We start from the raw sequence: 22,336 nt of genomic DNA on the forward strand, positions 1-22,336 counted from the left end.
CTCCACAAAAAGTGAAGCTTGCGTAGCGCGCCCTCTGGTGAGAGAATGTGAATTTGGTTGAATGGACATCATAATGTTGATTAATCAAATTATAAATTGGTATTTATACGTACATGTTACATCCCGCAAATCACACGCAAAGTTATGTTTAAAACACATGTACACGACAGCCAGCTCTCTCTCTCTCTCTCTCTCTCTCTCTCTCTCTCTCTCTCTCTCTCTCTCTCTCTCTCTCTCTCTCTCTCTCTCATTACATTTTATTTAGGTAGAAAATTAAAGCAAAGCGCGTGTTGTAAATTGTTTTAATTTCAAATACTTTCAGAATAAAATGAAGTGAATTCTAAAACCTGAAAAATGAATCATATTGTACGAACAGTTTCACATATCGTTCTAAAAATATTATAAATTGTTCTAGGAATTTCTTATGGTACTCTATTACTCTAGCGACTTGTATAAACGATTTGATTGTATTTTGCACGAACTATTATATGAATGTATCAAAGAACGACTGCCTAAATTCAGCTTGATAATCAACTTCCGGAATATTATTTGCACATGTGAAGGTTTGTGGCGCGTTTTGTCTCCAAAACTGAATTATTTTTGCGAGGGATGGTGACATATTTTTTTACAGAGTATGTCAACATGCAAGATAGTTATGCAGACATGTAACTTAATTATATCAGTTTGCGGCACAATTATATTCACATGCGGGTTTGAAAATGGTGAATTATTTTGCATTTAACAGGTTGGGAACATGCACTTCCCCTATAGGCTATAGCGAGATCTTCTCGATAAAACGCGATTACCCCTCTCTAGCGAGAGTAAATATATCCCGTACAACCGAGATAAACACCCGTGGAATACATCTCTTCGTGTTTCACGTGAAAAGAAGAAAGTGCAGAAATGTCTGATACTTCTGGAAATATATAAATCAAAACAAAAACACCCACGATGTGTACAGTATTGGATTTCAGACTGCATCCCTCTTACGCAGCAACTTTGATATGCAATTTTCTTGACTATGTTGTCAATTTCATAGAAACAATTCGCATCATGTTGAGTGTGTGTCGCACTTATTCAGCGTCGCACGGGATTTGCCATTATCTTCAATAAAGACGCCAAAACACCTGTTTTTGGTAATGTTTATTTCTTGCTAAAGACGGATAATCACATTTTAGTGAGAATATCTCGCTATAGGGGAAGTGTTCCCAACCTGCTTAGTAGCATTGCACAGTCACAGAGTTTGCCATTACTTTCAATTTACACCAATTAATGTTATAAGTTTTCTCGCGAAAGAGGGATAATCGCGTTTTAGCGAGAAGATCTCACTATAGGGGAAGTGTTCCCAACCTGTTTAACCACAGGGGATTGTCCGTAAATAATATATGACTCCTCACTCTGTATAAAATATATATAAGTTAATTAATATATATATAGAGAGAATGCAAATATTTTGTGACGGGACCCCGTGATTAAGGAGGTTGGGGACTCTTCTCCGATATTAACCCTCTTCAGAAAGAGTAAATATGTCCCATGCAATATTGAGAAAAAACACCCAAAGAGTAAATCCATTCGTGTACTACAGAAACTGTAAATATATAAACTAAGATAAACATGATTAAATTACTCACTATGTGAAAATGGATTTCGGCTTCCTCTCTTATGCAGCAACGTTGATACATGGGGGTTTCTAGCTGCAATAGGACTACAACCCCTTGGGATCTCTTTAATGGTGCAAATGCGGGAGTGATTCACTCCAGCAATATTTTTGAACAGTCTAAACATTTGCTGACTTTCTTTACGTAAATAAAATGATTTTCTGTTTTTTCATCAATATATAAATTTACAACCTGCAACTTACGATTTGTGAGGCTATTCTACCGTTTTTAATGATTTCGATACCTTCCAATTTCTTGATTCATGTTTGTGCGCCATGTTTGATGTACTGAAGTTTCAACTTCTGATTGTCAAGTTATTTGCATATGCGATATAAAGTAGTATTTACATCAATGGATGAGTACAGAGGTGAAAGCTATTTCATCGGTATTGAAAAAGTTCAAATTTAATACCAAGTTAAAAAATGAACTGTCACTGCAGAGTGTAAATTCTTTTTGCAACCATATGATTTTCCTTTCTTTGTCGGAATTGCTCAAGTAACTACATTTTCGCGCTGATTGTCAATGTTTAGATTTTTCAATAGATCCACCTTCAAGATCTCGTTATAACAAGCATGGCGGAGCAGACAAAGAATTTTGCATGATGTACATGATATTTAATGAAAAACACCTTTATTAGACATGCCTGAGCACAAAGTTGGTACTCCTTTTGGTGTAAACAACATTTGGGACTACCGTATTTTGTCGAATATAATACACACTTTTTTTAGAGAATATTTTTGTGCCAGAAAGGGGTGCGTATTATATACCACAATAGGTTTTTGACCTTTTTTTCCAGATGAAACTCGGCGATTAAGTAGTGTAATATTTCACTCAAAGACCAAGGCTTCGGATACTGTACGCCTTTTCACGTTCACCTATTTATTAAGTAGAAAATTCGACCTCAAGAAAATTACTACAGAAACGTAAAATTGCAGAAAATGTGATATATATACTTACAATATCTAAATAATTCAATTATCATGAAACAAACAGCCAATCAAATTGCATTGGATCTGACTATTCATTACATCGCATGCCGCCATTATTGAAAGCATGTGTACACAATAATGCCTTGACACGTTCTAAAATTGTTGGAAAATAATTTTGTCACTTGCTAAAAGTTTGTTTACTGTAAGTTTTATGAATAGGCCTAATTTTTAATGAAATACTTATTTGAATCTTTGAAATAACTATTCTTGCGTAAAAGCGTGTTTTACGAAGCCATTGTTGTGTACACTGCTTTTGTTAGATACCCCCTCCGGGTAAAGAAATACCTAACAAAAATTTTTTTCACACATTTTAATAGTCATCGTAGTTAACGAGGAGTTGATAATTTGCATCTTTGTACCTACCATGGTGTGTTGATTACAGTAAAATAAGCGATAGTTTAATTTTATTTTTATAACATCGGCTATTTGATTGATTTTAAGTTTCAACAAAGGAAATATCGAGTCAGTTAAGACTTTAATGCTACAAAATCTCGTGCTTTGCTGAAATGAACAGGCTTGTCCGGGTTGATATTTCCCTGAAGATTCTCATTGAAGATTACCGCGATGTAGACCTCATCTCAAAAAGTTTGCAAATTATTGTGCGTTGTTTAGAATTCATTATTTCTGCAAAAATATTAAGTGAAAATTAACACCAAGTATAAAATAAAGATTACCGCTTGGTCAAAATTTTTGCTGCGTATTATACACCCGAAGTGCGTTTTTTCACCAACTTTTAGGCTCAAAGTGGGGGGTGCGTATTAAACACCACTGCATATTATATTCGGCAAAATACGGTAATACACAGAGCTTATTATCGGTTATTCATTAAATTATTTTGCACCATTACGGAGATCCTATGGAATTGTAGCGGCTAGCCCTATCCCAAGAACGTCAAAATAAAATAAAATCGAATAGGGCTACATTTTTGCAGCTAGGGGATTTCTTATCCATTTTGTTCTCAATCTATATATATCTATCAAGAGATGACTCGAAAATGGGACATCAGTTCCTGTTTGTGATCGATGACAATGCAGACAACTAGAATTATTTTCGTCTATAAAACTCATTAGATTAAATATGAAAGGATTGGACTTGTTTTAGATGTTTAGCACCCTTTGGATAGGGAGTTTTGATCTGTTTCTTGGAACTAAGATGATTTTGAGCTTTGTTTACAACCGATGTCCTATTTTCGAGTCATCTCTTGTTAGATTATATTCATATATAGAGAACAAAATGTATAAGAAACCCCTGTGGTTGATATGAAATTTCTTGACTGTGTTGTCAGTTCAGTGGTAATTTGTGCCATGTTTGAGTGTGTGTCACACTTTTGCACAGGATTTGTCATTATTTTCAATCAAAACGATAAATCATGGTAGGCCAAGTGCTAAAAAGCATTGTTGCAAGCCACCGCTGAAAACACGCTCCTCTCTCGTTTCATCTTAGACTATCTGCGTGACAATATCATTGTTTCTCATAGATATGCATGACTTAATTCTTTACCGATAGAATTCATTCTTAGTCTAAAATGGTAGGTCTAGTACAGCGCAACTGTGTTTGATTTGTAATACAGCAATAAAGACTGCGGTTATTAGGGCTGTTATGGTTAAAAAAATTTCAGGTTGGGTCAATTCTAATTTTTTTTACTAAGGGTTCAGGTATTTCGTTTCGGGTTCTATATAACTATTTTAAAAATCTAATACACAGTTAAAATCATAAACCTTTATAATTGTAGACTAGTTTGTCACAATAATTACTCGGGGACGTGGAATGAGGTTTAGACTCGACATCCATGGTACTAGAAACAGCATTGTCACTGCTACTCGTTTCCATCCATGCTTTCAATGTTTTGTCAATGATGATGTTGCTCATGTGGCGTATTTTCAATGTGTCTGACATATCTTACATATACTGTCATTATTTACAGTTTTGTCCACAATGCCATCATTTTGCAATTGATCAAAATACAGCCACCTTTGAGGATTTTGACGACGTAATGATTCTATTTTAAAAACCAAGCCCGAACCGAAATATGGAAAAATGGAACCGAACCTGACCCGAACAACACAACCCGCGGTTTTCGGTTATTTCGGGTACCCGTTGCAGCCCTAGCGGTTATGAGAAAGTTGCTTTATTTTACCAAATTATTGTAAACAAAGAATCCTACAGATTGATGACATCTGCACAGTTTCATAGTTTATTTCTTAAACATGATATACAACACAGTAGTTATATATGTCCACTTGTGCCTTCATAATAGTCACAAGTGTGGGGGGGGGGGGGGGGGGGGATATATTACCAATACACAAGACTTCTCGTCATTAGTCTCCGAATATTTCATTGGAAATGCCTGGTAGCATAGAGACTTCCCACCGCCTGTTTGTGAAAGAAAAATTTTTTTATTCCTTATTAAATGCACCAAGACGTTGGTTTGTTCAATCGTCAACTGTTGATGTCCAACACACTTCATACTGTCGTCATAATTGTATGTACATACTGATTCTGCATTGGTTAGTCGACCAAAGTAGTGAAAGAACAAGCATTCTGATTTGTTAAGAGTAATATTCCCTCATTCTATAAACAGTTTAAATCTCCGACTAACTTGCTCAGAAGCTCAGCGATTGGCCAAATCATGTCATGCATATTTATGAGAAACAATGACATTGTCACACAGATAGCCATGGGTGAAAGGGAAGAGGAGCGTATGTTTCAATCGAGGCTAGCAACAATAATCACAAGAAGATCTTGCTACAAGGGCAGTGTTTCCAACCTGTGAAAGGGCATATACTTTATTTCTTTTTATTTTATGAAAGTAAACAGTATATTTAATTAGGATGAATCTTAAAGTATATTTTTATGCTCCCTGAAAAATTTAGGGTGGAGCATATGGTTGTGGTTGTCCGTGTGAACTCATCTCCTAAACCTTTCATCAGAAATTGTTAATTTTCTTTGAGACAAGGAATTGTGGACCAAGGTCTCGAGTTCATTTTTGTAAGGTCAAGGTCACTCAACATATACCTTTTATATGTGTGTGTGTGTAAAACTGTAATTATACCCCCCACCCCCCGCAACAAGTGGGGGGTATACTGGAATCGGGCTGTCCATCTGTAGACGCAATGGTTTCCGGGCTCTAAAGCATTATCCTTTCCACCTACTGTCACCATATCATATATGTGGACTACCCATGGGATGAAGATGTTCCCTATCAATTTTGGGGTCAAAAGGTCAAGTGCACTGGACATTGAAGTAGCAATATGGTTTCCGGGCTCTAAAGCGTTATCCTTTCCACCTACAGTCACCATATCATACATATGGACTACCCATGGGATGAAGATGTTCCCTATCTATTTTGGGGTCAAAGGTCAAGCACACTGGACATCGAAGTAGCAATAAGTAGCAATATGGTTTCCGCGGGCTCTAAAGCGTTATCCTTTCCACCTACAGTCACCATATCATACATATGGACTACCCATGGGATAACAAAAAAATAATGATTTAATAAAATTGCTTGAATAAAATAATTTAAAAGTATTGGGATTTTCACCATAAGTTTGATCATTAGGGTCTTCCGTCTTCAGCGGAAGACCCTTCTATTATTCTATTGTTGATTTTTCACTTTTCTTATTATTATTATTATTATTCTTTTTTTTTCTCCTTACCGATTTTTGTGCAGAAGATTTCTCGGAGATGGCTGGATCAATTTGCTTCAAATTTTCAGGATTGATGCGTTGCCATTTGAAGTTTGTACCGCCGTTTCAATTTTTGAAAAATCACTTCCGGTTGGAAGTTATCCCCCTTTTATCGATTTTCAGATGACCATTTTGTCCAGACAAAAACTCAAAAACGATAAAAGCTAGAGTGCTGAAATTTTCAGTGATGTTAGACGACATGTTGTAGTTGTGCACCTGGGTTTTCAAAATTTCCGGAAGTGCCTAGTATGGAAGCTCGGTAGGGGTCGAAAATGGGGTTTAAAAAAGTGTCTCATTTTTCTCCACGTTTTAAATCATAACTATTTACTCGTAAATATTTTGCTTAGACATATATAACAAAAGTTGTACAGTTTATTGAGATCTTTCGTGTCATATCAAGAAATGGGCGCATAGGCCTCATGGCTCGCCTGAACCATTGAAGTTCTGTTACAATGATTAACTTTTTTCTCACGAAACTTTTGATAAGACATGTAGAATAAAAGTTGTTCAGGTTTGCAAGATCTATCTAATGATATCAAAAACTAGGCCTCAGGGCGTCATGGCTCGCCTGAACAGTCGAATTTGTATCACAATTAATAACAATAACTTTTTTCTCGAGAAACTTTTGACAAGACATGTAGAACAAAAGTTGTTCAGTTTCGCAAGGGTTAACTAACGATGTTAATAAATAGGCCTGCGGGTCTCATGGCTCACCTGAACAGTTGGGTTATTGTTGCAATCTATAACATTTTTGTCAAGAAACTTTTAATAAGACATCTTGAACAAAAGTTGTTCAGTTTTGCAAGATCTTTCGAACAACATCATGAAAAAGGCCAACGGGCCTCATGGCTCGCCTGAACAGTTTGATCAGTGTCACAATTACAAACTTTTTTCTCGAGAATCTTTTGATAAGACATGTAGAACAAAAGTTGTTCAGTTTTGCAAGATCTTTCAAACGATATCAAGAAAAAGGCCCACAGGCCTTATGACTCGCCTTAACAGTGATAAATGTCGCATAACGTTATACTCGTAAATATTTTTTTTAGACATATATAACAAAAGTTGTACAGTTTATTGAGATCTTTCGTGCCGTATCAAGAAATGGGCCCATGGGCCTCATGGCTCGCCTGAACCATTGAATTTTTGTTACAATGATTAACTTTTTCCTCACGAAACTTTGATAAAACATGTAGAATAAAAGTTGTTCAGTTTTGCAAGATCTATCTAATGATATAAAAAAAATAGACCTACGGGCGTCATGGCTCGCCTGTACAGTCGAATTTGTATCACAATTAATAACATTAATAACTTTTTTCTCGAGAAATTTTTGATAAGACATGTAGAACAAAAGTTGTTCAGATTCGCAGGCGTTACTAACGATGTTAAGAATAAGGCCTGCGGGTCTCATGGCTCACCTGAACAGTTGGGTTATTGTTGTAATCTATAACATTTTAGTCGAGTAACTTTTAATGAGACATCTAGAGCAAAAGTTGTTCAGTTTTGCAAGATGTTTCAAACAACATCATGAAAAAGGCGAATGGGCCTCATGGCTCGCCTGAAGAGTTTGATTAGTGTCACAATCAATAGCTTTTTTCTGGAGAAACTTTTGATAAAATATGTAGACCAAAGTTGTTCAGGTTTGCAAGATCTTTCAAACGATATCAAGAAAAAGGCCCACGGGCCTTATGACTCGCCTTAACAGTCTGATAAATGTCGCAATCAATAACTTTTTTCTTAAGAAAATTTCCATAGGACATGTAGAACAAAATTTGTTCAGTTTTGCGAGATATATCTAGAATGATATAAAAAAAAATAGGCCTCCGGGCGGCATGACTCGCCTGATCAGTCGAATCTGTATCGCAGTAAATAGCATTATTAACTTTTTTCTCGAAAAAAAGCTGACCCCTTTAATTAGTTGCCGAGAGGTAGAGAGAGTCTTTAATTTATAACATTTAAATGATCAATATTTGTAAAACATTACCAAAGCTAAATTGTACGTCTAGACAATATATTTGTATCATTATTTATGAACAAAAATGTCAGTCAAATTCTTATCTAATCACATCTAAATTTGGACGGAAGACCCACTCGTTGCTCGCAACGAGATCGAATCTAGTTTTTATTATTATTTTTTTTCGAAATGCACCTGTGACAGAAGGCCAAGTTGTCAATGATACTTAATTGTATCATAATTTAGGTCTAACTTCTCCAAAAATAAATTTAATAATATTTGCACTGTTTATTTTCAAAAAGCAGCAACGCTAATTACAGTTGTTTACAGAAATGACATTACCAAATAGTGTTTAGACAGTGATCCCATGTAAACATTATTTACTCGCAGATTTCATACTCGCTTTCCTCGCTACATTTGGGTCGCTATTTGTATGCACTGGTGACTAAAAAATATAAGACTCGGGAAATTTGTCAACATCGAAATAAATGTTATCCATGGTAAATAAATTAGGCCCCTAAAACCCGAGTTTTTAAAAATATCTAACACTACTTTTACAACAAGTTGATTGACGAAGGTCACATATGACGTCACTGTACCACGTGACTACCTATCTAATTAACTAGGCTTTTTGAAATCGGGGCTTAGATTTAAGTCCGTATTGTGGCTAATTAACGCAATACTTCAGTGAACGAACTATTACAATTAATTTCTACAAGCATAAGGAAGACAAAATGCATATAATTTTGTATACTTTGAAAACATGATATGTGTCCTTTAAGGCAGGGGATTTGAAGGCAACCTTAAGCCCCCCTGCCCCAGTGGGTCCGAGGCATATTGTGTATCGATTCCTTTGACTAACATTTCAGAATACCCCAGTATGTTTTCGGGCTTCATTGGATTTTTTCCTGTTATTCATGCCAAACAAAGTTGGGTAGTAGTTATTATTATAGCTTCGGACAATGGTGCTATTGTTTTGGACAGTGTGGTGTTACAACTTGGGACAGTTAGTAAACTCGCTTGTTGCCTTTTATGATGTGGTTCAGGTTCAGTGGTATTCTATACATTCGTTTTTGCACAATAGTTGTCAGTTTATTTTTTGTAGGGGTTTTGATAAAAAGATAGCTCGCCTAAATACTAGACATATCGATTCTATTTCAGAGGCAGTAGTAACAGGTGTTCAGTATGCCATCTAGTACAGTTCCAGATCAAGTAAAGAGGAACATCAGGGCCGTCCTCTTGTCCAAGGTGGGCGGGGTGCTAGTCAGTGACCTTGTAAAGGACTACAAAAGTCTGCTTAAAGAATCTCTCAGGTTCAAAGATTTAGGCTTCTCTAACATCAAAGAATTTGTGGAGGCTATTCCGGATGTATGCAGGTAAGCAGAAGATGAAGCTGAGAGTGAATAAGATCAGGATTGGAGGTGCTGTACTCAAATTCATACTCTGTGTGCACGCAGCCATGCTTGTTTTGAGTACGACCTTGAGCAAGCTCCGAATCATACTCAAAAAATCTAGAGCATGTACTCCATTTGAGTATGAGAGTGATTTTATCAAAGTTTTATAACAATTTAGAATTGAGTATGAGATAGTGCTCAGAAGTTTTTTTATAACCTCCATGTCTTAATATTTGTAGATGGTTGTGATTTTGTGTTAGAAGAACTGATTTACAGTTTCTTGTTCTTTCAGATTGGAGTATGATGAAGGAATCATGGCACACAAGCTGTACGGCATAGGAGACAAGTCTACTTACATGTCACTCAGTCAGAAGAGAGCAGAGAAATCTAAATCATGTAAACTAAATACAGAAAAGATACAAGGAAAAGTTGTACTTCAACTGTATTTTTTTAAAAACTTTTTTTGTAAATAGAATTTAAGCAAATATTACTTTATATATGTACACGTAATTTAAAGGAAGTGTACAGGAGAAGGCTAACATTATAGTTAATTCCTTTTTTATTGAAACAGATTTTTATACCCCTCCGAACGAAGTTCAGGGAGGTATATAGGAATCACTCTGTCTGTCTGTCCGTCTGTGCAGATTCGTGTCCGGGCCATAACTTCTTTGTTTTTTGACTTAGGCATACCATATTTGGCACACAGGTGGATCACCATGAGACGATGTGTCGCGTACCTTCATGACCTTGACCTTTAACCTCAAGGTCAAAATTAAAGGTTTTTACAATGGATTTGTGTCAGGGCCATGACTTCTTTGTTCTTTGACATAGGCATACCATATTTGACACATGAGTGTATCACCATGAGACGATGTGTCGGGTACCTTCATGACCTCTATATGACCTTGAACTTTGACCTCAAGGTCAAAATTGATTTAAGGGTTTTGACATAGTCATACCATAAGACATGGGTATATCACCATGAGACTATGTGTTATGTACATTCATGACCTTTGATCTCAAGGTCAAAATTAGGTTTATGCCATGGATTTGTGTTCGGACTATATCTTGCATTTTCTTCTACAAAGGCATACCATATTTTTACACTCAGGAAAGAGGTAATTTATACTTATTAACAACACCCTTTCGGAGATTGGGGTAAGCAGGGTGGGGGGTGGGGGGGGGGGGTATTCTTAGTGAGCATTGCTCACAGTACCTCTTGTTTGATATCCTATAGTTACAGTACATTTCAATTTTTCTGGACTTGGTACAGAAATCTCATAGTTAGGGCCCCACAATAGTAGGTGGGTGCTTTATAGTGATCAGCCTGTGTGTGCATCAGTTCAAGTGCTTGTACGGAATTGTTTTGCTATCCCAGCAACTATTGGAGTGAAAATGTGTACATGAACTTATATCAATGGGTTACAGATCAAGTTTGAGGTTGGGCTTTGTTGACATATATGTATGGACCTTGAACTTACCAAGTTTTATGGATTCCAGAATTTTTGGGACTATCTCTGCAACTATTGAATTTAAATTTTTAAATGCATCAACTTACATCAGTGTGTTACAGTTTGTACATCAGTGTGTTACAGTTTGTACATCAGTGTGTTACAGTTTGTACATCAGTGTGTTACAGTTTGTACATCAGTGTGTTACAGTTTATACATCAGTGTGTTACAGTTTGTACATCAGTGGGTTACAGCTTAAGTTTGAGCTTTATTGACATAGTTTTGAAAACGTTATGGACCATGAACTTAGTAAATAATGCACCAAAGCGGGTTCCTTTATTGATGAAACATGTATGTTTCATGATTATGAAATTAGCGTCTATTATGATGATTTTATAGGTTATTGATTGAATATAAAGTTTTGCGCACTTCCAATTGTAGAATTTCACTCCATCTATTGGTAGCAGACAAATTAAGTGTTTATGTCTATTATTATTTATAGACAGAGTTACATCACAATCATCAGTTATATAGACAGAGTGACATCACAATCAGTTATATAGACAGAGTGACATCACAATCAGTTATATAGACAGTGACATCACAATCAGTTATAGACAGAGTGACATCACAATCGATCAGTTATATAGACAGAGTGACATCACAATCAGATATATAGACAGAGTGACATCACAATCATTCAGTTATATAGACAGAGTGACATCACAATCAGTTCTATAGACAGAGTGACATCACAATCAATCAGTTATATAGACAGAGTGACATCACAATCAATCAGATATATAGACAGAGTGACATCACAATCATTCAGTTATATAGACAGTGACATCACAATCAGTTATATAGACAGAGTGACATCACAATCAGTTATATAGACAGTGACATCACAATCAGTTATAGACAGTGACATCACAATCGATCAGTTATATAGACAGAGTGACATCACAATCATTCAGTTATATAGACAGAGTGACATCACAATCAGTTCTATAGACAGAGTGACATCACAATCAATCAGTTATATAGACAGAGTGACATCACAATCAATCAGATATATAGACAGAGTGACATCACAATCATTCAGTTATATAGACAGTGACATCACAATCAGTTATATAGACAGAGTGACATCACAATCAGTTATATAGACAGTGACATCACAATCAGTTATAGACAGTGACATCACAATCGATCAGTTATATAGACAGAGTGACATCACAATCATTCAGTTATATAGACAGAGTGACATCACAATCAGTTCTATAGACAGAGTGACATCACAATCAATCAGTTATATAGACAGAGTGACATCACAATCAATCAGATATATAGACAGAGTGACATCACAATCATTCAGTTATATAGACAGTGACATCACAATCAGTTATATAGACAGAGTGACATCACAATCAGTTATATAGACAGTGACATCACAATCAGTTATAGACAGAGTGACATCACAATCAGTTATATAGACAGAGTGACATCACAATCAGTTATATAGACAGAGTGACATCACAGTCAGTTATATAGACAGAGTGACATCACAATCAATCAGTTATATAGACAGTGACATCACAATCAGTTATATAGACAGTGACATCACAATCATTCAGTTATATAGACAGAGTGACATCACAATCATTCAGTTATATAGACAGAGTGACATCACAATCATTCAGTTATATAGACAGAGTGACATCACAATCAATCAGTTATTTAGACAGAGTGACATCACAATCATTCAGTTATATAGACAGAGTGACATCACAATCATTCAGTTATATAGACAGAGTGACATCACAATCATTCAGTTATATAGACAGTGACATCACAATCAATCAGTTATTTAGACAGAGTGACATCACAATCAATCAGTTATATAGACAGTGACATCACAATCATTCAGTTATATAGACAGAGTGACATCACAATCATTTAGGTATTTAAGGAGATGTGGTGTCACAATTGAGTTGGAGTAGTCCCAATGCATTTACAGTGCAGACTTTTATGACATAGTGAAAGCTAGAATCTGTAGGAAAACTATCACAATATGATATAATCTAAATCAGCAATATCATGGTACACATGTACCAGTATACATCAGACCAAATCATTACAAATGCAATTTTCAGTAGGACTAGTTGGCATGTTTGAGTTACATTTACACTACATTGGAAACAGGTGACAGTAGCAGGAAAACTGGGCCCCGAACAGCCCCCCGAGGACAACCCCTCAATCCAGATCTGTTGCCCAACAACAAGGGGCTGTATACCCTGTGCTACCCTAGGAGTAAGGAGCCCAAGACATTTAGTGAACAGGTAAGATTTGTACATTGAATGTCAGTGGATATCGAGCTCCAGGCAGACCAAATCATTAATTTTGAATTTTGATAAGGCAGGCAGGTATATTTTTTTTTTACCTGAGTTGTCGTCTGTTGTTATGCATTAGCAATTGGACATTTTCAACTTCTTCTGTATAACCACTATTCCAATTCTTTTTATATTTGGTATGAAACATCTTTGGGAGGGGGGGGGGGGGGGGGGGGGGGCATAAATTGTAAATTTCAGGACTCCTGGACCCCTTTATTCTATATTTATATAGAATAAGCAATGGTATTTTCATTTTTATAAAAAATAACTTCACATTACTTACTATTAGATGTATACTATTATTTTTAAACACTTGCACATAAATGAGTATGCATTCAATAATTATTGGATGAAAAAGATGCTTACAATTTTGTTAAAACCTTCTGAAAGTTTTACATAAATATCTAAAACAAGATTTACCTCATCTACTTAAGTAAACAAATAGAAATTGTAAAGAAATTTTTTATTAAAAATTCCATGTGGTATCTTTTCAACGAATGTGACGGGGCCTGAGAAGCTATAGATTAATTTTTGGCCTTATTTTGACTTGAATTTCATGATGCGTATTTTAATATACAATATGTAAATTATTACGATATGTAAATTATTACAATATGTAAATTAAACCAATTGAGATAGCAAAAACACCACTGTCCACAAACTTTTTGGACAGCCCTTGCACATCATATTATTTACAACAACAAAAACAAAACAAAAAAGCATAACAATACACCAATCTCAAATTTATACAATGACCTTATTTTCTTGAGCAAAGAAATCATTTTAACAAAGCACAAAGGATAATAATGCTTATTTCATACATATGTATTTAGACCACATTCATTTGGCTTTGTATACAGTAGTTATGCAGTGAACATTTCCCAGGAAAAGGTTTTTAATCTTATCTTTCAGGATCTTGAAGAGAAGTTCAGCCGGTTTGGACACCTAGCAGAAACAAATGTGATTCCAGGGTAAAAATAATAAAGTCAAAATCTATGAATTAACCATCATCATCCTCTCTCTCTCTCTCTCTCTCTCTCTCTCTCTCTCTCTCTCTCTCTCTCTCTCTCTCTATATATATATATATACACATATACATACATTTTGGATACCCACTTTCGCCCCTACCTGGGGTTGAACTCACGACCTGCGGAACCAAATCTCCTAGCAGCATGTAACCAGCGCACTAGACCGCTCGACCATCTAGGCAACTAAACTTGCCTAGATGGTCAAGCGGTCTAGCGCGCTGGTTACATGCTGCTAGGAGATTTGGTTCCGCAGGTCGTGAGTTCAACCCCGAGAGGGGCAGAAGTGGGTATCCAAATAAAGTGAAATTTTTTGTGCTTTATATTAAATATTTCTTCACTTAGGGCAGTTATGTTCATTTAAAAGTTCATTGCTATTTCTGTGCTTTATATATATATAGTTAATTATTGAATGAGATGGCTATATAATTTGTCACAGTTTGTTCTTCCTACGGTTTTCGAACATCGATTCTGCTCAGGCAGCTCTAGACAGCTATTCCCAGGAATTAGAAATTCGGCCAGCTGCAGAAAAAACCAGGAACCGTAACCACACTAACAGCAGGGAGAAGACGAACGCACAGAACGAAATGATAGTGAGCAGAAATGGTAAATTTTTAGATATTCAATAGGAGAGTTTCGAGTAATGCCAGAAGTATTTACATACTGCATTGTACTGAATTACCGTATATTAATAGCACTCAATGCTTCCAGTGCAGACAAGACATATATTACAATTATTTACAGTATGAGTTCTCAAATGTGACATAATGTGCTGCCTAGGGCTATTAAAGACCCAAAAATAATACCATATGGTTTCTTCACGGATCACTGGATGTGGGCGGAGCTCATCTATGGTCATTATTATTTACCTGAAATTTACCTGGCTAAGAGATCAGGGTGTTGTGTATACTTTTGATGTACACAGGAAGGGTCTCAGGGCTGTCTGCAGTGTTTCTGTGGTCATAGTGTTTGTATAATGGTTGTATCCCTATTGCTGGATGACACACAGTCTACACCACCCCCTCTTTCTCTCTTTTACTCTCAGTCATTGGCTTAATGAATAATTTCTTTTATAAATATAGAACTATCATAAATTGATAATATAAATTATTTTAATACAATGTGAGTTACAAGTTTTAGTAATTTATGGGCAAATTATTGTTTGATTTCTGATTGTTTAATTTATAATATATGTATATATAGAGGGTGGGGGTACAATTATATTAAAATTGCGTTGTTCAGGGGTCTTTTAAAAACAATTGAATTACGAGAAAATAGTACTTGTGGACAGGTCAATACTATCAAAACTCTAGAATACAGGGGCCCATTTTACAAAACAACTTACGACAAAGTCCTAAGTCTTAAATTGTATTACACAGTTATTACTTTAAGTGAATGAAGTAAAACTTTTCTGAGGCTTAATTTTCCAACATTTAAACAAAATATTTTGTATTTGGAGTGAATGATCAAACAATAAACTGGAAAACTCCAGTATGTAAAGTTGGTCGTAAGTCGTAAGTTCTTTTGTAAAACGCGCCCCAGGGCTTCCTCAAGATCTAAAGAATGCCTGTAGGTACCGGCTGTTATTGTTATGTACAGATTGTTACAGTATGTACACCTCTCTGGGGTAGCTCTAGCTGCAGATGTCACTCCACCTGAGATCTATTGTTAAATGTTTGATTGACAGATGGCTAACAATTTGGGGTGTTAACTTAGAGTTGGGTCTTTAAGCTGATAAAAGAAATAAGTTTGAGCAGGAGCGACAGGGCGGTAGTCAATACCTCAGTACTTCTGCAAAGGGAGAGAATGAGGATGATCAGAATACGTAATTGTGACAGCGATCCGTGTTAATTGTATAAATTATTGGAGCAACAAATGCAACTGTGATAAGTGACAAGTGGAGCGGCAAAGTTTCAACTCATTTGTTAGCTCACATGGGCTGAAAGCTCAAGTGATCTATTCTGATCACTTCTTGTCCGGCGTCATCTGTCCAGTCTGTAAACTTTAAACATTTTCGACTTCTTCACAACCACCCACGGGGTTTATTTCAGCCAAACTTGCCACAAAGCATGCTTGGGTAAAGAGGATTCAAGTTTGTTGAAATGAAGTGTCACACTCTTTTTGAAGTGGAGATAATCAAGAATTAGTAAATATTTTGTGGCATCTTTTAAAAATCCTCTTTTCAAGAACCACAGGGCCAATTGAAATCAAACTTGGCACAAATCATTCTTGGGTGAAGGGGATTCAAGTTTGTTCAAATGAAGGGCCATACTCCCTCCATAGAGGAAATAATGAAGGAAAGGCAAAAATAGGGTGAGGTCATTTAAAAATCTTCTTAAGAACCACAAGGTCAGAGAAGTTGAAATTTATGTGAATGCTTCTGTACATAGTGTAGATTCAAGTTGTTAAAGGGAAAGGCAACCCAAAAATTTTTTACAGGATAAATGATAGGATTAATTATATGATAAAGATTTGCCATACTATTCTGTTGATATACGGCCTAGATTAGCTTCAGTACTAATTTGAAAATGTTAAAAATTGAAATTCCCGCAATCTATAGAGGCTGCCATGATGTGGAACTCTTTTGTATTCAAGACCACAAAAATCATTAAGTTTGACGTCACACCGTCTATTCCAGTTTTGATGAGATTCTAAGATCATCCACAGGTGCTTGGGTTAAGGACTGACCACCCCCCCCCCCCCTTCCCTCCCCCCGGAATAAGCTACACGAGTTGATATAATTATTATTTTCTTGAAAATATTTCTAATGAATGTCAACAATGTCTTGCATACCCATAAAGTCCAAAATAATTCAAAATAAGCCCTTTGAAAAAAATACCCTTACTGGTTATTATAACAGAACTTATAATAAGGGCTGTTCCAGAAATGATCAAATGGGGGGGTCGGGCGGCAAATGATATTTTTTTGTGTGGGTGGTCTTATTTTTTCATATTTTAATTGGTCCGTGGTTGGACTATTAAAAAAATATTTATTATGGGTAGTGGGTAGTTTCTATTGTTTTATTTTGTGCCACGTGGGTGTTGAGTTTTCAGAATATTTTTATTGTCGCTCTTGTCATGTTGGTTACAAAACGTCGGAGGGAAAATTGAAAACGTGCTTTCGAAATGCTGCTTTCGAAATCGGAAATCGGAAGTAACATAGAACCATTCGAGTTGTCGCTCTTTGCAGCGCATAACTTTCCATTACGGCACTCTTCAAATTAGAGGCGCGTTTAGTAGGGTCCCTTTGGACGTGATGGCGGCGAACTCTGTTCTGTAGATTATTACAGTTTACAGTGCATCGATTTTGGGAATATTTTGAAATCAATAGGTATTCCGTTTTCTAATAAAAATAGGCAAACCTTAGTTGATTTATACGAGGGTACCGATGCGTTATATTTATCAGTTGGTGTGATGGTGATATAGAAGCCTCCGGGCGCGGGCTCCATTAGAAGACGAACGATTCGTGGAAAAACATATCCATACCCATTTCATGATAATAGCATTGTTTGGACTCCCAATCTTTCCAACATTCCCGCCATAGATGCCTTTGATTGTTGATGTGACATCGTTTCTTCAGAACTACTGTGATACAATGTCGCACAGGCATTACCATGTCATTGACTAGAATGTTTGTCCCGAAAACCTCGCGAGATTTGTACCGTTTTCATTTTTAAAAATATTTTTGTGGTGGGTCTGGTTAGTTTTTTTTTTTTTATTAGATGGGTCATTGTAAAATGAGTTAATTAATTTGATGGGTCATGGGGTAATTTTTTTTTTTTTTTTTATGGGTGCTTGGTGTATACAAAAGGTGCCTCCCGACCCCCCCCCCCCCCCCCCCCCCCCCATGTATTTATTTCTGGAATAGCCCTAACCAGTGAGGGTATTTTTTTTTTTTAAGGGCTTATTTTGAATTACATGTATTTTGGACTTTATGGGTATGCAAGACGATGACATGCATTAGAAATATTTTCAACAAAAAAATTCATTAAATCAACTCATGTAGCTTATTTGGAGGGGGGGTCCTGAACCCAAGCACCTGTGAGATCATCAAAGTTGGGCATGTGGTAGATTTTATGAATAAATAGGTTGATGCCTTCCTGGCAAGCAGTTAATTACACTAATGCGAAGGGGAGATGTGAATAAAGGTGGGGTTTTTTGGTGGGTTTTTTTCGAAATTCCCGAATCAACCAAGTCATTTGAAAAGAAAAGACTACATAAACTGTGGATCCATCATTTGCGTAATTACAAGTTGAGGTTCAAGACATTTGTATGAAGAACGTTTACCGTCTACCTTGTCTACGACTCGACCGAAAGTCGTCTTTTCTTAATTTATTCTTGCGAAAGAACGGGCTCAAATCTATTCGGCTCCAAACTCAACTGTTCGTGACTTGTCATGTTTACAGTGCTGCTGATGAAATAAACTGGAATAGACGGTGTGACGTCACAAGTTAAACTTCAATGGCCACTCTCTTAGCGGCGGGTAATTTAAAATACATGATAGATTAATATTGATTAAATGTTAATCAAGGATTTTTGTTGTTAAAGACTGTCAATTACAATATCAGTAAGTAATACTTTATTCATAAAAGCAAATATGTGATTAGGGTTGCCTTTCCCTTTAAGATCATGCCCCCCCCCCCCCCCCCCCCCCCCCCCCCCCCCCCCCCCCAGCCTAGGGGTAGGATGGGGCCACAATAACTCAGTTTTCCATGGTGATACATAGGATAAATTATTTTAAAATCTTCTCAAGAACAACAGGGCCATAATTAATCATATTGATATGCAAGCATTCCCAGATAGTGCAAATTCAATTTTTTCTTCTTCAAATTGTGGTCCCTGGGGGTATTGTGTGGCCACAATAGGGGATCAAAGTTTTACATGGGAATATATAGGAAAAATCTTACTGCAGAGTCATGAATGCTCATATTGATATGCAATCGTCCTCAGGTAGTGCACTTTGAAGTTGGTTCAAATCATATCCCCTTGGGGTAGGGTGGGGCCACAATAGGGGATCAAAGTTTTAAAAGGGGATGTATAGGATAATTCTTTTTAAAAATTCTTCTCAAGAACAGCGGGGTGATGATTGCTCATATCAATATACAAGCATTCCCAGGTAGTGCCGTTTCAAAATTGTTCAAATTGTGGTCCCCTGGGGTAGGGTGAGGTCACATTAGGGGATTAAAGTTTTACATGGGAATGTATAGGAAAAATCTTCTTTTCAATAACAGCAGGGCTATAATTATAGGTTATAGACTTTGTATGGGAAAATATGACGACCGAGTTTTTTGGCGCGTAGACGGACCGAGCTTGCGAGGTCCGTTCGCGACAAAAAACGAGGTCGTCATATTTTCCATACAAAGTCTATAACCTTTTTATTATATACTTTCAATTTCATTTAGAAACTAACAATAATTTTATTTTTAACAATAACTTTATCGGTTTAACTGAGTAAAAGATGAAAAACACGAAAAATTTGAATTTTAACGGCGTAGAAATTTGATTGTGACGTAATGTTTGCGGGCCGGAATGTTTCCGGGCAAATATCGTGTGATATATGCCCGCAAACTTTTAAAGAAAAAAGAAGAGATGAAATTGAAAGTATATAATAAGTACCCGTATTAATATGCAAGCATCCCTAGGTATTAAAGAATGTTCAAATCATGGCATTTTGGTGGTAGGATGGGGCCACAATAGGTGGGGATCAAAGTTTTATATGGGAATGCATGCATATAGGGAAATGTCTTTGAAAATTTCATACCATGATTTTTTTTTGTGACATTGTATCATAGCTAGGTTTGGGCCACAATATTTGGTCAATTTTTTTTATAAGAATAAAGATTGCGAATATTCTTTTAAAAATTACAATAGATAAAAAAAAGCATGCAGGGGCCAAGGTGACTTATGTGAGCAATGTGGCCCATGGGCCTCTTGTTTCTCCCATTTTTCTGCATGTGTATGAAGTGACAAGTAGCTAACACATTTTCTGATATTTGATTCTGTTACAGGTTGTGAATCATCCAGTGCTGGCATTCGTTCATCCAGTTCCTCTACAGATGATATTGAAGTGTTCGTAGGAAACATTCCATTTGAATGTGACCTGGTATGACAAGCTTTCTGTCTCATATTTATTTTTAGCTCATTGAGCTTTTCTGAGTAAAATTTGTCTGTTGTTTGTCATCTGAAAACTTCTTTTTAACATTTTGAACTGCTTAAGAACCATTGGACGAAATCAAACCAAACGTAGCACAAAGCATCTTGGGTAAAATTGATTTAAGCTTATTCAGACAAAGGTAAATTAAGAAGTAGTAAAAATGGGGTGGGTCAATAACAAATATTCCCAAGAACCACTGAACCAGCAACAATGTGGTTAAGGTTGGCTTTCCCTTTAAACAATATTTTATTAAGTCACCTGTGTTTACTCGGGTGACCTATTGCAATCAGTTGTCGTCGAGCGTTAATAATTGAACATTTTTAACTTCTTGATAACTACTGGTCCAATTCTTTTCAAATTTGGTATAAAGCATGGGGGGGGGGGGGATAAATTGTCAATTTCAGGACTCCAGCACCCCTGGGGCCTTAGGGGCGGGGCAAAAATTGACCAATTTTCAAAAAATCTTCTTCTCTAGAATACACATGTGTAAGAAAAACTAAATGCATAGTAATGTAGAGCAGGAAGGCCTCTACCGAAATTGTAAATTTTGTGATTTCCGGGGTAGAGGTTCTGACCCCAAGGTGGGGCCAGACTTGGTATATAGTTTTGGTATTAGGGTGGGGCCAAAATGGTCAGTTATTAAATGTGTGAACAATTGACATTTTCAACTTCTTCTTGATAACTACCATTCCAATTGTTTTGAAATTTGGTATGAAACATCTTTGGAACAAGGGGGACATAAATTGTAAATTTCAGGATTCCTGAACCTCTGGGGCCATAGGGGCAGGGCAAAAACTACCCAAAATTGACCAATTTTCTAAAGAATATTTTTCTCTAGAACTGCATATGTTTAAGAAAACTAAATGCATTGTGACATAGAGCAGAAGGCCTCTACCAAACTTGTAAATTTCATGATCCCCGGGGTTGGTATTCTGACCCCAGGGCAGAGTTAAACTTGGTATATAGTGTTTATGTGTAAAACACTTAAATAGCATCTTGTTTAGTGTTATTGATACTAAATTGAAACTAAATGGATACAGTGAAACTTCTCCAAACCGCCCCCTCAGAAAACCAGTTCTCCCTGAATATCAGCCGATTTTTAAAGTCCCGGCAGAAATCTTAACATTTCCGTACAAAGAAATTCTTACAATAGTCGGTATTGTAATTCACCCTTGAAAACCGGACACCAGTCACTTTTTAAAGAACAATTGTTTACAAACGTATGATTTTCTCTTATAATACTGGCATGTTCATGTAATTCCAAATATTGTACATGTTATATGTAAAATTATTGAAAAATGACAGTTCAATACACCACAAACTTGAGGAGTTTGGTTTCGAGTAGTTCTTTGTGAGTATGAAACTGTTCAAAATTCTTTGATGAAGATTAAAGTAAATTTTGCTGATCAAGAAAAATTCTCCCTAAAAATTTCATTCTCGTATTGTGTTTGTTTAAAGCACAAGCAAGTACGTTTGAACATAGCAAAAATAAATTTCATTTAAATTGGACTTATTCCAACTAATAATGAATCAATTGAAGTATTTGATATAGAAATGATCTAATAATACGGTATGTTACTGTGTAAAATTTAAATGTAATGAATTGTTAGATTTTATTACACATAGAGGTAGAGAT

General features: G+C 36.2%; 1 protein-coding gene across 3 annotated transcripts in view; it reads left to right on the forward strand.

Annotated features, from left to right (window-relative positions):
• Positions 1-520: 520 nt before the first annotated feature.
• LOC125649880 (uncharacterized) overlaps positions 521-22,336 on the forward strand; it is a 50,384-nt gene continuing 28,568 nt past the window's right edge. Inside the window, exons 1-7 of one of the 3 annotated variants that reach the window (XM_048877715.2) lie at positions 521-563; positions 9,446-9,660; positions 9,971-10,074; positions 13,335-13,471; positions 14,435-14,493; positions 14,987-15,153; positions 20,555-20,649. In XM_048877715.2, the coding sequence (XP_048733672.2) occupies positions 9,470-9,660; positions 9,971-10,074; positions 13,335-13,471; positions 14,435-14,493; positions 14,987-15,153; positions 20,555-20,649 (753 nt within the window). In that variant the 5' untranslated portion in view covers positions 521-563; positions 9,446-9,469. Of the gene's footprint in view, positions 633-9,445; positions 9,661-9,970; positions 10,075-13,334; positions 13,472-14,434; positions 14,494-14,986; positions 15,154-20,554; positions 20,650-22,336 lie in introns of all 3 variants that reach the window. The other 2 variants (XM_048877717.2, XM_048877716.2) reach the window with 2 other exon arrangements.

Source organism: Ostrea edulis, chromosome 5 (assembly GCF_947568905.1).
Source record: "Ostrea edulis chromosome 5, xbOstEdul1.1, whole genome shotgun sequence".
NCBI lineage: Eukaryota > Metazoa > Mollusca > Bivalvia > Ostreida > Ostreidae > Ostrea > Ostrea edulis.